At 31.3% G+C, this 17,622-nt stretch overlaps 1 protein-coding gene across 2 annotated transcripts in view; it reads left to right on the top strand.

Annotated features, from left to right (window-relative positions):
• DYNC2H1 (dynein cytoplasmic 2 heavy chain 1) overlaps nucleotides 1–17,622 on the top strand; it is a 387,437-nt gene that overhangs the window by 47,462 nt on the left and 322,353 nt on the right. For both annotated transcript variants that reach the window (XM_081279719.1, XM_081279718.1), the window contains exons 29-38: nucleotides 55–167; nucleotides 1,813–1,932; nucleotides 3,729–3,879; nucleotides 6,823–7,028; nucleotides 8,030–8,212; nucleotides 8,913–9,095; nucleotides 11,528–11,751; nucleotides 12,523–12,638; nucleotides 15,431–15,630; nucleotides 16,438–16,702. In XM_081279719.1, coding sequence (XP_081135845.1) covers nucleotides 55–167; nucleotides 1,813–1,932; nucleotides 3,729–3,879; nucleotides 6,823–7,028; nucleotides 8,030–8,212; nucleotides 8,913–9,095; nucleotides 11,528–11,751; nucleotides 12,523–12,638; nucleotides 15,431–15,630; nucleotides 16,438–16,702 — 1,761 coding nt within the window. The remainder of the gene's footprint in view (nucleotides 1–54; nucleotides 168–1,812; nucleotides 1,933–3,728; nucleotides 3,880–6,822; nucleotides 7,029–8,029; nucleotides 8,213–8,912; nucleotides 9,096–11,527; nucleotides 11,752–12,522; nucleotides 12,639–15,430; nucleotides 15,631–16,437; nucleotides 16,703–17,622) is intronic.

Below are 17,622 nucleotides of genomic sequence, written 5' to 3'. Positions count from 1 at the left end.
CTAATAATCATTCTTTAATCCTTTCACATTTAAATTGTTGCTTTTATATAACAGGTATTAACAGTGTATGCTTTGATGAGGAATCAAAATATATAACTGCAATGAAATCTTTAGAGGGAGAAATTGTGCCATTTAAAAATAAAGTTCTTCTATCAAATAATGTAGAGGTAAGCAATTCTTTTTTTAATATGAAAATAAAAATGATTAACTATACAAAATTGATTTAAAAAATAATTTTAGTCAATTTGTAGGATAAGAGTTGGTTCATTTGTGTCTTTAGAACATTAATCTCATATCTTCAAAAATGTTAGGTTTAGAATGTTTGACATTTAAATATATGGGTCTTTAGTCTTTAAAAGGCAACATGTAATCATGAAAAGAACTTTGATATTGAAGTCAAAAAGACTTGAATATTTGTCTTAGCTCCATAATTTTTTAAATGTGTGACTTAAGAGCATTTTTCTTATCAGTAAAATGATAATCTTAATATCTGTTTAAAGATTTTCCTTTGAATATTAAATGAAATAATTGGCTTTAAGTACACTGTATAGTGCTTGGAATGTCATTGAGTCCTAGTTCTCTTTATTCTTTAAAATATGAGCACTATACAGTCATTTAGATGAACAAGTAAACTTGAAACAAGTGCATTTATAGAATTATTGATTAACTAGTTCTCAAAGACTAGAAGCCAACTGACCAAAGTCCTGTTTTAGGCATAAAGGGGTTGTCTATCATGATGTAAATTCTAAAAAAATGTCTATTCTTGGTGAGGTGTCAACATTTTATTAGATGTTGAGGATATAAATCAGGTTTCTGAAAGCACTGAAAATTTTCTAAGTAGCTTTCATGTTTGGTTAAGAACTTTCTGGTTCTTTCCTTTCTTAAGTTTTGTTGGCACAACAGAGAGAGAGGAAGAGCTTAAGCTTTAGTAACTGGGCTAGAACAGTCACACCCATAAAGGAAGAGCTAAAACTCTGGAAGCCCTGTGATTAACAGAGCGGGTGTTTTCTGTTGCCTTATACTGAGGAACAGGTTCTCACTCTTTAGCTTCAGTGGCTTTTGGGGTGGGCAAAGGTTCATGCTGTTTTTAATATTGGTGAATGTTTTTCAGACAATAAAAAAATCTAGAAGTTAGCGGTTAGTTAAGTAAATAATGATGAAAACTTAAGATTGTTGTTATTGCCTTTATATTTCATCACAAATAATATACTTTTAAATAGTGACTCATAGTCATTGTTATTTTTACCAATGTCATTATTATTTCAGTTACATTTTATTATTTTATCTATAATCAAGTGAATAGGTACATATATTATTTTGACTTTAAAACAAAATCAGTTTTGTTTAATGAGGCAGCCTAATCTCCTTTAAATATAGTTCATTCTGATGAAGCAATCTCTTCCTGTGGATGCAACTTTGGGAAGATAAGATCATCAGAATAGTGTGAGCCAGGAAACTTAGCTAGTCATTTTGACTATGATTTCTTGGCTCAGGTATCTAGCTTAATTTGTCATAATGATGAAATGAATGGGCTACTTTTAAATGTTCATACTATATTGGTTTTTATAGATATATTAATCATGATAGTCATAGCTAATCAGAAATAAGAATTTTCATATTCACCATCATCTCAAAAGGTCAAAAAATTTTCTTCAAATTACTTAAACCATTTATCAATAAAATACAGAATATTACACATTTTGGTGGTGTAAAGAATCAAAAAGAAATGACAATTTCCCCTTTTAAAATAAAAGAATAAGTATAGTCAGTAGACTGAATATTTGTTTTATGGCTTATATATTTTATTTTCAGGCTTGGTTGAGTGATTTAGCCTTGGAAATGAAGCAAACTTTGAAACAGTTGTTGAAGGAATGTGTTACTACTGGGCAAAGTTCACAAGGTACAATTGATCCATCTCTGTTTCCTTCACAGGTAAGGGGGCTTATATCTGAAACATAGGTAGGCACCTATGTTTTATGGAAAGATCTCTTTAATGGTTAACATGGACAAATTCCTTAACTTCTATGTCTGTGTCTTCATCTGTAAAACATGAAGATGAATGCTATAATAGTGAAGCTATCTTCTAACTCCGTTAGTTTTCTATAATTTGGATAAATTCAAACAGAAGTCACTCTGATGTCTAGATATGTCAGGCTAGTGGTAAATAGAATGGGGAGGAGGGAATCAAGTATGTAATAACTTCCTGGTTCCAGATGATTATTCTATTATTGGTGGAGAGGCACAAGATTTATAATACTGCCACTTATACCCCTCTACCCCTCTCATGGGATCATCTAAGGGGTTGGAAGCTGGCAAGAACTTATCAGGGTGTTAATATAGCTTGAAATATAATCATAACACTGAACTGGAGTATTGGCATGGAATCTGAGAGCTAGATTACATGATGGGTTATGGAAATTGCTTCAGATCAGTGTTAATAGGCACCTTATTTCTGAAACTCTTACAAAACTTGTTTCAAGCTTTACCAAATTGTAGCATTAGTAAGACTTGTGTTAAACATCTTGCCTTTTTCAGGATTTGAGCCAGACTAGTGCTATAGGTGTAGGTCATTAGGAACTTCAGTTATTAGACACTATGAAAGGTAGGTAAGCACTGAGATTTCTGTGAGTTCTCACCAGAAAATCTATCCAATGACTCAGTTACTAGCTTCTCAGATTAATAGATTTAATAGTCATTGGAGCAGTTTTTTATGTCGGTTCTTTTAAAACTATGAGAAGTTCAGTGGGAAGCATGGAACATTTTAGATTCTGAATCATTTTTTCATGTCTTTTCTATCATTTTAAGACAAGTGCTTTAAAATTCTTAAGTACCTAGAAAATACTAAAAGTAATTGTCAATGAACAATTAGTGCCATTGCTCTATTATTTCCGGTAATGCTTTCTCATACTCTGTCAATAGGGCAGGATTTAAATTGACTTAGCATAAAATATATTTTTACTTAGACAAAATAGAAAAAATCCTGAAAAACAAGCATTGGGTTAGGGGAATGGTAATTATTTTAGGAGATATATTGGAAGACAGGCTAAAAAATGTTGCAGACTTTTAAGCCTGAAAATTACCTCTAGGCACTTGAGCAGTGAGGTAGAAATGAATTTTTAAAAATGTAAATCGTTCATTATCTGTCACAATAAAGAGCTCTATTTTTTCCCCAAATTTTGTTTATTGGTGCCTTATATTGTACACACTAGATATTCACACATGCACACAATATTACAATATAATTTGGCTACAGTGACTACCCTGCACTTCCCCCCCTCTCTACTTTTCCTACTTCTTGTTCCCTTTCCTCTGTTCTACTGATCTTCCTTTGATTTTTCATGAGATGCCTCTCCTCACCCCCCCTTTTTCCTTTGTAGCTTCCACATATGAGAGAAAACATACAATTCTTGACCTTCTGGGTTTGACTTTTTTTGCTTAACATAATGGTCTTCATGTTCCATCCATTTTCTTGCAAATGACATAATTTCATTTTTCTTTATGGCTAAATAAAACTCCATTGTGTATATATACCACATTTTCTTTATCCATTCATAATAGGCTTGGCTGCATCACACAATGCTCTGTTAATATTTGAGGTGCCAATGTGACATTCAGATAGAGCTATATGATATACAGTTGGTAATTTGAAAAATGGTGTCATTCCTAAATTATAAAATTTTTCTAAGTAAATTCATCTTTTAAAAATATTTTTTCTTTTTATTCAACAGATATTATGCTTAGCAGAGCAGATTAAATTCACTGAAGATATAGAAAATGCTATCAAAGACCACACTCTTCATCAAATTGAGACACAACTGGTGAATAAATTAGAGCATTATACCAACATTGATACAAGTTCTGAGGATCCAGGGAATACTGGTATGGGAAAAATGTTTCCTTTTCTGCCTGCTTTTGGGCTATCTGGATTTTTTTATAAAACAGATTTTTAATTTTATCTTTACTCATTGTGTTTTTGATTGTGCATCTATTCATTCATCTATCCATTTTGGTTTCTACTCTATGAAGTATATGTGTATTTAATTTTTTATATTGTACTTAATATCAATAATGTACTACTTTAAATGGAATGTAGAAACTTTACCCTACATGGATTTATCTCCTATTTTTATGTTGTAGTTGCCTTAATATTACATCTACATACACTGAAAACTCCACGAGATTGCCTTTTAATTTTAGCTTTTAACACTCAAGCATATTTTAAGATTTAGGAGGAAAAGAGTAATTTACTTTATGTACCTAGATGTTCACCATTTCAGATGCTCTTCATTCCTGCTATTCAAGGTTTCCTTCAGCATCATTTTCCTTCTGTCTAAACAACTTCTCTTCCTTTAATTTTTCTTTTAGACTGGGTTTTCTGGGTGTGAATTCACATAGATTTCCTTCATCTGAGAATGTCTTTTTTTCACCTTTATTCATAAAGTTTTATTTCACTGGTTATTGTGGATGGATTGTTCTTTATTTTCAGCGTTTTAAACTGTTATTCTGCAGTGAGGTGCTGTTACAGGCCTCTAATCCTAAGGACTGGGGAGTCTGAGGAAGGAGGAGTACAAGTTCAAGGCCAGTCTCAGTAACTTAGCAAGACCTTCAGCAATTTAGTGAGACCTTGTCTCAAAATGAAAAATAAAATAAAATAAAGTAAAAAGGCTGGGAATATACCTCAGTGGTAAAATGCCCTTGGGTTCATTACCCAGCACCAAAAAAAAAAAAAAAAAGGAAAAAAATGTTCCATTTTCTTCTGACCTTCATGTTTTCTGATGAGGAATCCACAAATATATTTCAATTATTATTCTATAGATAAGGTGTTATTTTTTTTTCTGATATCATTCAAGACAATCTTTTTTTTTTTTTTTTTTTTTTTTTTTTTTTGTGATGCTGGAGATTGAACTGTGCTAGGCAAGCGCTTTTACCACTGAGCCATATCCCCAGTCTGACAGTCTTTTTCTTTAGTTTTCAGTTATTTGATTATGATATGTTTGGACATATTTGCTTTTCATTTATCCTACCTGGGGTTCTCTGAACTTGAATCTGTAGGTTTGTGTTTTTAACAAAAAATTTGAAAAGCCTTCAGCTATTATTACATCAAAAATATATTTTTTTATCATACTTTTTTTATCTGTCTGAATTTATTATGGCATTAATATTAGACCTTATGGTATTGTTCCACAGGTCTTAGAGGCTTTGTTTATTTTTACAAAAATATGATTTTGTTCTTTCTGTTCGGTGTGGGTAATTTCTACTACTCTATCTTTAAGTTCACTGATCTTTTTTCCTTTATTTCCATCAGTGTTGAGATCATCCAATAATTTTTAAAATTCTCTTTGTATTTTGCAGTTCTAAAATTTCCATTTAATTTATATTATATCTTGTAATTTTACAATTTTTGTTGACATTTGTTTTTCATTTGTTTCAAGATGTTTACTTCTTTATTTTTGAATGTTTAGTTATTTGCTTCTTAGAGCAATTTTATAATAGTGGTTTAAAAGTCTTTTACAGATTATTCCAATATCTGTGTCATCTCAGTACTGGTGCCTGTTAATTATCTTTTCTTATATAGATTCAGGTTTTCTTGATTTTTTGCATGTTGAATAATTTTGAATTATATCATGGACATTTTGATATATTTTTATGAGAGAACATAAGAGACTTTTTTTGTTTTTTTAACAACTGACCCTATTGGGTTCAGGTGGCAAGTTCTGTGGGTTATATTTCAAATGTCAGTTTCCATTTTTATATCTTTGTAATACTATTTGAGTACGTACTACATGTGTGCCATATAGTGGCCAGTTCTTTAAGTCTTTGGTTTATTATTATAATGTGTTTTATTCATGAACAATTTGGAACTGATAAACAAGTTTATGGGATAATTTTTTCAATCTTTTCCATGATCTTCCTGGTATTTTCTGGTTCTCTTCTGTTTCCCTTATGGTTCTTTGGCCAGAAAGTTGGGGTTTTGTGGAGCTTATTGTCTTGCATACTTTTTTTTTTAATTCTTTTTTTTAATATTTATTTTTTAGTTGAACACATATCTTTATTTATTTATTTTTATGTGGTGCTGCGGATCAAACCCAGGGCCTCACACATGCTAGTCGAGTGCTCTACCACTGAGCCACAACCCCAGCCCATCTTGCATACTTTTTGTGACGGTGTTCATATGCTGATTCAGTTGATGGGAGAACAGAAAGAAAAAGCAATTAGGATTTGCTTTACTATCTTGGGATCATAGTTCCTCTGATTTCTAAAACTTCTCTCAGAGTTTTAGATATTTCTGGGTCCCAGTTGTCAGGCTGTAGATACCCGGACACCTTTCCTGCTTCTCAAACCTGAGCTAGAGGCCTCCTCCTGGAGCTGTCTTTTATACCAGTCTGAATTTCTGACTACATTGGGTACAGAACTAGGAACAACAAAGGATTAAAAAAAAAAAAAAGGCAAATTTGCCACTGGTTTGGTGGTATTTCTCATTTTGGTCTGCTTCCTCAGTTTGCCTGCTACTCTTCACCTTTTTGAGTGCTAAATAGGAGTTTAATGCATATTGTACAGGTTTCTTACCTATATTTAGATGAAAAACAGTCAAGTATGCTTGCTCCCTTTTGTAGGGAATCAGGACTTCTTATTGAATTTTTATGCGTAAGGCAAATTTATTATTTCTTGGCAACATTTTTTTTTTGGCTTGCAAAAACGGTTTGATTCATATGTCTTATAAAATTACCACTTAAATTCATTCAGAAATCATCTGTATACATAATCATAAAGTACATAAGTCACAGGCTAAGATATTTTTCTATTATATTTATTTGTGTTCAGAATCGGGCATTCTGGAACTGAAACTTAAAGCCCTAATTCTTGACATTATTCATAATATTGATGTGGTGAAGCAATTAAACCAAGTACAAGTTCATACAACTGAAGACTGGGCTTGGAAGAAACAAGTTAGATTCTATATGAAAAGTGATCACACATGTTATGTTCAAATGGTGGATTCTGAACTTCAGTATACTTATGAGTATCAGGTATGACTTCTGGCAGAAATGTTTTATTTTTCTAGTTAGAAATTATTTAAAGGAAGTTTGCTATTAGAAGAAAGTAAGGTTTTTTATTCAATAGTAACTTTTCAGGTTTTTTTTTTTTTTTTTTTTTTGTGTGTGTGTGTGTGCTTGGTAAGTGCTCTACCAATGAGCTGCATCTCCAGCCTGATAGTATTTTTGTATTATTTTTTTTTCTTTTTCATCAGAATTTTAATAAGTTTTATGTAAAAAACAAATTATTCTATTTGTAATAAAACTGTATTATTGTCAGTGTTTTACTAAATTCTCTAAAATATACCTTTTATTGAGTAACATTTATATAGAATTTGAAATATATCATTAAAGAGCATTGGTAGCTGGGATTGTGGGGCTGGGATTGTGGTTCAGCAGTAGAGCGCTCTCCTAGCACATGCAAGGCCCTGGGTTTGATCATTAGCACCATATAAAAATAAGTAAATAAAATAAAGATATTATGTTCAATTACAACTAAATAAAAAGAGCATTGGATATAGTCAGCGTCAATAGAAGGTATTAGTTTGTGCCCCTTTATACAATGCCAAAATTAGTGCCATTGTAAACATGCCAAAATTTTTACTAAATGTTTTCAGTTTCTAAGGTAACACAATTTTTAAACAAAAAACCTAGTTCACATTTATTTTAAAAAAATCCAGCTATATTCCTTCTGCCTTTTTTCTATCATAATGAATCACTCATCAGAATATATTCAACACATTTTTTAATAAGTATATGCCTCTTTCAGAAAGGAAATGTATGTTGAGACCCAAATGTATGTAGAACAGCTAGCATTATAATCTATTTCTCTACAGTTTAGTAGAAATTTTGGGAATTATTTGATATCTTCAAATTATTAGTTTCATAAGCAATTTTAAAAAATTAATAATATACTTCAAAATCTCCCAAGTAGTAAATATTTATAAATGTTGACTAGAACACCAATATTTCAACATTGTGTTTCTCTTGTATAGGGTAATGCTCCCAAGCTGGTTTATACTCCATTGACAGATAAGTGCTACCTAACACTCACACAAGCCATGAAGATGGGACTTGGAGGAAATCCTTATGGACCAGCTGGAACTGGAAAAACTGAATCAGTAAAGGCTTTAGGTGGACTTCTTGGAAGACAAGTTTTAGTTTTTAATTGTGATGAGGTAGAATAAATAATTATTAAACTATGTAATATGTTAAACATGTTTGGATTAGTTGTCATGTACTTATATATTTAATACTCTATTTTAAATTACATATAGACAGAATGTTTTAATTGAAAAGTAAAATAGAGAGAGGTTGCCCATAGTATTGTCCCAAAACTTTTCCATGGAAAGTTATTGTGAAGAAGTAATTTTTAACACAGAACAAATGTCACATTGTAGAAAATGAATTCTAGTAAGGAGAATACTGAATAGAAGAAAAATCTTAAATTCCTCTTTAGTTACTATGTCCAAAATATTTTTTCTTTTTTAAAATAATCTTTTATTTTTTGATATTTTTATTGACTCATTTTAATTGTACATATGGTGGGGTTTGTTGTTGCATGCACACAATATAACAATATCATTTGGCCAATATTCTCCAAAATATTTTATGTGAGATTTATATTTCAACTTAAATAACAAAATATTTTATTTGTTCAGTTTTGTGTATTTTTCAGATCATTTCCATGTGTATTGTTTTGTTTATTCCTTGATCCCACACTGAGTTTTGAAAGAGGAGCTACTTGACCCCTTTTTTAAAAGAACAAATAGGCATAGATATTTGAAATGATCACTTTATCAATATATGACATGAAATATTAAATTACTGTGAGAGATTTTAATTATTTTTAAATGAATATTATTTTTATTTTTTAAGGGCATAGATGTGAAATCAATGGGGCGGATATTTGTTGGTTTGGTGAAATGTGGGGCCTGGGGATGTTTTGATGAATTCAACAGACTGGAAGAATCTGTGCTATCAGCTGTATCTATGCAAATCCAGACAATTCAAGATGCTTTGAAGAATCATAGAACTGTATGTGAACTACTTGGCAAAGAGGTAAAAAACATGGAAGAATTAAAATTTTTTATGAGATTGTCCTTCCTCATACTTAGGCTTTATTCTATCTTTATTTTTAATCCCCTGATACCCCTGAGTCTAATCTGTGACCAATGTGATAAGCCTTTTTATCTATGAAATGTCTCTGAGGTTTCTTACCCTTTTTTGGTTCCACTTTTACCATTCATCTTTAAACTTTCAATGTGGAATAAGTCAGTTATAATAGTGTTTATATTATTACATGCTATATTATATACTATTATTGGTGTTAGCGCTGTGCATAGTTCTTTAATGAATTATCTTATTTAATACTACAACCCTTTGAGGTAATACTATTATTATTATTATTATTTTTCCACTCCATGGATGAAGATTTGACAGTAAAAGTAGTGGAACTGGGACTTAAATCCAGGTCTGTCTAATTTGGAGGCACACATTTCAAATCACTATTTCATATAAGTATTAAAATAATAAGCACATAGCTATTCTGCTCCTTATTTATTCCCATAGGACTTATACATTCATATCATTAGAATGTGAAAATGTAAACATCTTCTGTATATTATGTAATGCTGAACTTACCAAAAGTTATAAGAAATGTGAAATTATGCTATTATCCATAATAACATTTTCATAATACAAATTTGTCTGTAAGACCTGTTTTATATTAATATTTTTATATGAATATTGACAAAGAAATATTACCTCCCTATTATCAAAATTTACATTATTTCACATTTTATTATTATTTTTTCCCATTTTTTTCTCTTTCAAAGAAAGAATTGTCTTTTCTTCCAAACAGTACTAAGTTTTCCACCTGTGCTTTGGAATCTGTTTTCTAGGGACTTCTCTTACATTCTGTGCTAGAGTTTCATCCTTCCCACTTCTACTGATTCCTTATTGGCTTTTAAACATAATCACATCTTCCCCCCTCAATAATAATTAAAACATAAACATATTTTAGTTTAATTAATTTTCTCTTTCAATCCCTGCTTACTTGCTTGTTTGCTTACTTTCTAGATATATGTATGAGAGTAGAGTGTAGTTTGAAATATTATACATGCATGTATAATAAGGATTCTAATTAGGATCCTATTCTTGTGGTTGTACATGATGTGGAGTTTCACTGGTCTTGTACTCACATACGAACATAGGAAAGTTATGTCTGTTTCATTCTACTGTCTTTCCTATTCCCATTTCCCCTCCCTTCCCTGCATTCTCCTTTGTCTAATCTAATGAACTTCTATTCTTCCCTCCTTCCCGCTTATTGTGTGTTATCATACACATGTTGGAGACAGCATTAGACCTTTGGTTTTTAGGGACTGACTTATTTCACTTAGCATTCTAGTCTCCAGTTCCATCCATTTATCAGCAAAAGTCATAAAGTTATTCTTCTTTATGGCTTAGTAATACTCCATTGTGAGTATATACCATATTTTCTTTATCCATTCACCTGTTGAAGGGCACCTAGGTTGGTTCCATAGCTTAGCTATTGTGAATTGAGCTGCTATAAACATTGATGTGGATGCAGTACTCTAGAATGTTAATTTTAAATCCTTTGGGTACATACTGAGGAGTGGGAAAACTGGGTCAAATGGTTTTCTGAGGACTCTCCATATGCTTTCCATAGTGGTTGTACCAATAATTCAAACTCTCACCAGCAGTGTATGAGTGGACCATTTTTCCCACATCCATGCCACCGTTACTGTTATTTGTATTCTTGATAATTGCTATTCTGACTGGAGTGAGATGGAATCTCAGTGTAGTTTTAATTTGTGTTTGTACTTGCTAGAGATGTTGAACATTTTTTAATATATGTTTTGACTATTCATACTTCTTCTGTGAAGTGCCTATTCAGTTCCTTTCTGCCTCTTTTGTTTCCTTTATGGCCATATTTTTTAGTTTCACTACTGTAGGTGTTTCTGCTTAATAATTGCCCCTTTGTTGTTTATACTTCGTAGTTTAGCTTCTCTTCGTAATGCCACATTGATGATGCTTCCACAAGGTTTCTTATATTATTTGACTTTTTCCTGTCATGACATTTATTCCACTGTCACGTCCTTATTAGGGTATATCTATGCTTCAAGGGCATAAAATGTTATGGACTTTAGTTCTGAGTTGTCTCTGTGCATTTATTAAACTGCCTAGCACAAAGAAGACATTAATTAAACCTATGTTGAATGAGTGAACAGACCTTCAAATTATGTACTCCTCTCTTAAACTTTTCAGTCTCAAAATACTTATTATGAAGATCCTCTGTAAAGCAGTATATTCCTATGCAGTTTATTATATGTTGAGTAAGGAGATGGATTAGCACATTGGAGGTTACTTTTTGCTAAGATGTAAGTCTATGTAGAAATTTGTCACATTAAAATTTCCTTTGGCAATATATATAATTTCAAAAGTTTGATTCTGCTATTCTGATATTTCAGGTAGAAATAAATTCTAATTCTGGGATTTTTATCACTATGAATCCTGCTGGAAAAGGTTATGGAGGAAGACAAAAACTGCCTGATAATCTTAAACAGCTTTTTAGGCCAGTGGCTATGTCTCGTCCAGACAATGATCTTATTGCAGAAGTTATTCTGTATTCAGAAGGCTTTAAAGATGCTAAAGTATTGGGCAGAAAATTGGTAGCTATTTTCAACTTATCTAGGTGAGTTTTCTTGTTTTAAATATGTTTATATTTTGCCTTCAAAAGATTGGTTATAGTTACTAGTGATCATTTTCACATTTTCCAGTTTAACTTTAGTGATTTTTATATTGATAAATTTATGTATTTGAGGTGTTTATATGAAAGCTTTTATTTGAACAATAAAAACATCTGGTTCAACACTGTTTATTTTTCTTAAATACTACTGATTTGATTTTTTCTTCAAAATATTTATATTGTAGTGTTCCAACTAAAAGATTTTTAATGAATTAATTAATTTACTAGCTTACGACTGAAAAATTATTGTTCTTTGGAGGAAAACGTTCCCAATTTTCCTTTTATCTTATTTCTAGTAGTGCCCATATCTTGACTTTGTGGGGAGTGGGAAGCCTAAAATTTTGGTTTAAATTATTTAAGAGATTGTGGGGAACAAAGTAATATCAGACATGGAGAGCAAGATACATTGATCAAAGACTTTAGGAAAAAAATAAGAGGTAACTGTCAGTATCTTAATTAAGATAATTAACTAGTTCAGGAAAGGTTTATTCTGATCCGTGAGCACCATTTATCTTTATTCAGTAGCTTACTTGAGTGATCATTTTTTGTGATTGACTTCTTACATAAATTAGTGGAACAATAAACTACAATACTAACAATAAAATTAGTATTTATTTCTATTTGTTAGTAGTTGTGCTTTGGATTTCTTTGGCTGTGATGAAAAAATAATTTCTTATAGCTATTTGATGCTTCAGGATTTCCATATCTTTACTTCAGGGAACTTTTGACACCTCAGCAGCATTATGATTGGGGGTTGAGAGCTTTGAAGACGGTTCTTCGAGGAAGTGGAAATCTTCTTAGACAATTAAAGAAAAATGGCACTAAACAGGATGGTATGATCAATCCTTCCAATTATAATAATTTATTTTTAAAAATAATGTTAATTTAGAATAGTTTTCCAATTATAATGATTTATTTTTAAAAATAAGGTTAATTTAGAATAGTTTAATATTTGCAGAAAAGTTATAGATTAGTATAGATGATGTCTGTATACCTTACCTCCTGTTTCACCTCTTGTTATAATCTATATTACTTTGTTACATTTGTCAGAAGTAATGAACCTATTTTATGATATTGTTTTTTAACTAAAGTTCTGATTTTTTTTTTCTAATTTTTAATCAGATGTCCTATAATAACTTTTGGGGGAGGATGCTTGGGCATTGAACCCAGGGTCTCATGAAAGGCATGCATTCTACCACTGAGCTATATTCCCAACCCCTTATATAATAACTTTTAAATGTACATCGAATATTAAATAGTTTTAATATGTAAAGGAATAGCTTAATTCACTTGGTCTCAAACTTAAATGTTTATTAGAATCACTGGTGGCTTGTTAAAATACAGACTGTTGGACCCCACTCCCAAAGTTCCTTATTAAGAAGATGTGGAGTACAGCCTGAGCATTTGTCTAATCTTAACAAGAATGAAAAGTTTAAAACACATGGAGGTCTTTTCTTTCAAATATAGTATGAAATTTGGGAAAGAGTATGGTGATGGTGAAGTGCTGTATTCATCACATTGTATCTGAGGGTACATGATCACCACATGACATCACTGGTGAGGTTATCTTTCATCACTTGACTGAGGTAGTGTTTGCCAGGTTTTTCCATTGTGAAGTTATTATTTTCCTTGTTTTCTACTTTATGCTTTGTAAGCATATTAAAAAACTAGCTCACCCTCAAAATGAAAATGCTCCACTCTATAGAGGAGCATCTATTTATATTATTTGAAATTCTTCTCTAAAGATTTTCCTCATTTACATTTTTGTTAAATTATTTATTTTAATTTGTATGGACTCATGTATGCTTATATTATTTTTGCTCATATAGAATAAATGATTTTCCACTCATAAAATAAATGATTTCATCATCCATGGATGTATGCCTTCATGGGAATATTGAACTTTCAGTTTCTTCAGATTGTTTAAAACTAAGACACTGTGAAAATAGCAGAGAGGACTATATAAAATTACTTATTTGGAATTTAAATGATCAAAATACATATCTTACCAAGGGGATTGAATTTAGCTCCTATTGGATTGACATATTCAAGGGTAGATATAGCTATCTTATGAAGTGGCTAAATAAATATTTTCCATTCCTCTATCTCTGGTGAGTTTCTTAAAAAATATTTTTAGTATGAATGAACACAATATTTTTATTTTACTTATTCATTTTTTATGTGGTGCTGAGGATCAAACCCAGTGCTTCACACGTGCCAGACAAGTACTCACGGCTGAGCCACAACCCCATCCCTCTCTGATTATTTTTAAGAAATATAGTAAATAACGATGATGGAATGAGATGGACATCATTACCTAAAAGTACATGTATGAAGACACGCATGGTGTGAATATACTTTGTATACAATCAGAAATATGAAAAATTGTGCTCTATATATGTCTAATATGAATTGTAATGCATTCTGATATCATATATAACAAATTAGAATAAAAAATAAAGATGGCATATGAATTCTGTTCTTGCCTTTGTTATGTATATATATGTTATCAATCATATCCTTAAAAATAGAAATCTGGCAATGATACTACTTTGCCTTTGGTCTAAGAATGGGTTTGTGAGCCATTTTTTAAAATCAGAAATTAGAAATTTTTATTATGTTGAGTCATTTAATTTTTGAATTGTTTGCTATAATAGACGATATTATTTCCCTGGTGGTAAATATAAGAAGAAATCTGAGATTCACATTTAGTGATTTGCTCAAGAGCTATAGCTAGTCCTTAACAAATTTCTTTCTTTCTTTCTACTTTTTTTTTTTTTGGTGCTGGGGATTATACCCAGGGCCTTGTGCTGCTAGGCAAGTACTCTACCACTGAGCAACACCCCCAACCATCGCTATTTTAAGATTTAAAAAAAAAAAATATTCTTTTAGTTATACGTGGAGACGATATCTTTATTTTGTTTATTTATTTCTATGTGGTGCTGAGGATTGATCCCAGGGTCTCTCACGTGCAAGGCGAGTGCTCTACCACTGAGCCACAACCCCAGCTCCCTATTTTAAAATTCTGAGACAAGGTTTTGCCAAGTTACCAGGATGGTTGGTCTTGGACTTGTGATCTTCCTGCCTTAGTCTCCCATGTGAATCAATTTTGAGCAAGGCTTATCAAAGATTGCTTTTCAATTTGTTATTTTTTAGTTTTAGGACATAAACTCTGGGAGTCAGTATTGGTATATTTGGAGAGATACTTGAATCTAGAATTATTTTACCTGGATTTGAATCCCACCTGTAGTACTGCTATGCCTTCTCAGGCAAAACATTTAAACTTTTACGTACTTAATGTCTCATATGTATACCTGGAATAATAATAACTTTCATACCTACTTTATGGAGTTGTTATAAAGATCATAAAAGTAAAATATACAAGTATAAGTGATAATGATTTTTATTATTAAAGTCTGGAGAATCTATGAAAAGAATTTCATAACTTTGTTTAGTGACACTTATTTTTCATTAGTCAAAAAATGGAAAGTTTAGTTAAGCTTGCCAGTTCACATGATGTAATATATATTTAATGACTAGTAATGTATATCAAGAATATAGAAAAAAATTTTTGTAGTCATTAAATTGATAGCATCTTATTTTAAAATAAAACTTTTTTTTCTAGCTAATGAAAGTCATATTGTGGTACAAGCATTGAGGCTTAATACAATGTCAAAGTTTACATTTGCTGATTGTATCCGGTTTGATGCACTGATTAAAGATGTCTTTCCTGGAATTGACTTTAAAGAAGTAGAATATGATGAACTAAGTGCTGCATTACAGCAAGTCTTTGAAGAGGCCAATTATGAAATCATACAGAATCAGGTAACTGTCAAGAATATTTTATAATATATTAATAGCTTTTCTTAGTTAGCCCCTTATTTACTATTCTTATCATACATCTTCCAACTTATCTTTCATCTTTCAACCTTAACATCACTTGCCTCAGGGAAACCTGATTTTGAAGTCCTGATAAGTCTTTTTACTATGTGTTTTCATTATTTTTATTATATATACCTGTTTACTATTTAATTGTGTATTTGATTAATATTGATTATCCCCCATCAGATAGTAAGTAATCTTCATGGAATATAGAATCCATGTATATTTTTGCTTACCATTTTATTCCTGTTGCCCATCCTAGTATCTGGCATATAATCCATCATATGTGTTTTAGATAATTAATTGTATATGATTTAGTTTTACTTTGATAGTTTCCTAGGAGAGCTTCTTTTCAGTGGGTCTCTTTAGTGCAAATGAACACTTTCCCCTCACATTTTGTTTTTGGAGAAAGGTAGGATATAAATGAATGAATGAATGAATGAGTGAATAAAATAATGAACATAACTGTATTTGAATGAATGAATGAGTAAAGAAAGTAATGGCCATATTGTAAAAGAAAAAAAACCTCAAAGCATCCTGTTTCTTTTGAACAAATATTGAATTTAAAAGTCACATTGTAAGAATATTAAGATTTATTTAAATATTGTTTTATTTAAGATTTTGTCTTGTATTAAAGAGATCAAAAGCTTAATTTACATGTTTGGAATAGAACATCTATATAGAATGAAAGCAGAACTGAATATAATTGAATATTATAAATAACATATGAATACATTTCTTTTCTACTAGATCAAGAAAGCTTTAGAATTATATGAACAGTTACGCCAGAGAATGGGAGTCGTTATTGTTGGTCCAAGTGGTGCTGGCAAATCAACCCTTTGGCGAATGTTAAGGGCGGCACTTTGTAAAATTGGCAAAACAGTAAAACAATATACGATGAATCCCAAAGCTATGCCTAGACATCAATTATTAGGCCATATTGACATGGATACAAGAGAATGGTCTGACGGTGTTTTGACAAATAGTGCTCGCCAAGTAGTTCGGGAACCACAAGGTTAGTCTCTACTGTGTAATTCATTGCTTTAGTTAGTAAGTTGTAGAAAATGATAGAATCTGTCTGTAATGCTATCCTTATAATTTAGGCCTTACACATAGCCATAAACTACCTTATAAAATGTGCGTTTAATATTTTACTAAAACATTTTGACTTATACTCTGTAACAACTTTTAATAAAATCAAAATTCAGAGTAACTTATATAAATTGTAAACTAATTTACTGAATAAATATAAAAATCTTTGATTGATTTCTTTCTTCTTTTTTTTTTTTTTTTTTGGTATGGGGGATTGAACTCAGGGACACTCAACCACTAAGCCACATCCCTAGCCCTATTTTGTATTTTATTTAGAGACAGGGTCTCACTGAGTTGCTAAGCACCTTGCTGTTGCTGAGAGTAGTTTTGAACTTTCCATCCTCCTGACTCAGCCTCCCGAGCTGCTGGGATTACAAACCTGTGAAACCGTGCCCAGAAAAATATTTGATTTCTGAATTGATATCATAATACCTCATAATTTAATTGGTTTTATTAACACTATTAATTGTTAGTTTGAATACATTGCTTTGAATCATTTTGAAAATGTAACAGTAGACTTTTCTTTATCTGAATTTTTTTTTGGGGTGGTACCAGGGATTTAACTCAGGGGCACTCAACCCCTGAGCCACATCCCCAGCCCTGTTTTATATTTTATTAGAGACAGGATCTTACTGAATTGCTTAGCGCCTCGTTTTTACTGAGGCTGGCTTTGAACTCGAAATCCTCTTGCCTCAGCCTCTCCAACTGCTAGGATTACAGGTATGTGCCTCTGCACCTGGCTTCGTCTGAAGTATTTTGAGTTGGCTTTATAAAAATATTTTTTGGTAGAATCAGAGGAGACTCCTTAGTTTTTAATCAGGTCATAATTGAATTAATAGTTAT

This window comes from Spermophilus citellus (genome assembly GCF_964194105.1).
Source record: "Spermophilus citellus genome assembly, chromosome: 2".
NCBI lineage: Eukaryota > Metazoa > Chordata > Mammalia > Rodentia > Sciuridae > Spermophilus > Spermophilus citellus.
This window is presented reverse-complemented; position numbering and strand designations above follow the sequence as displayed.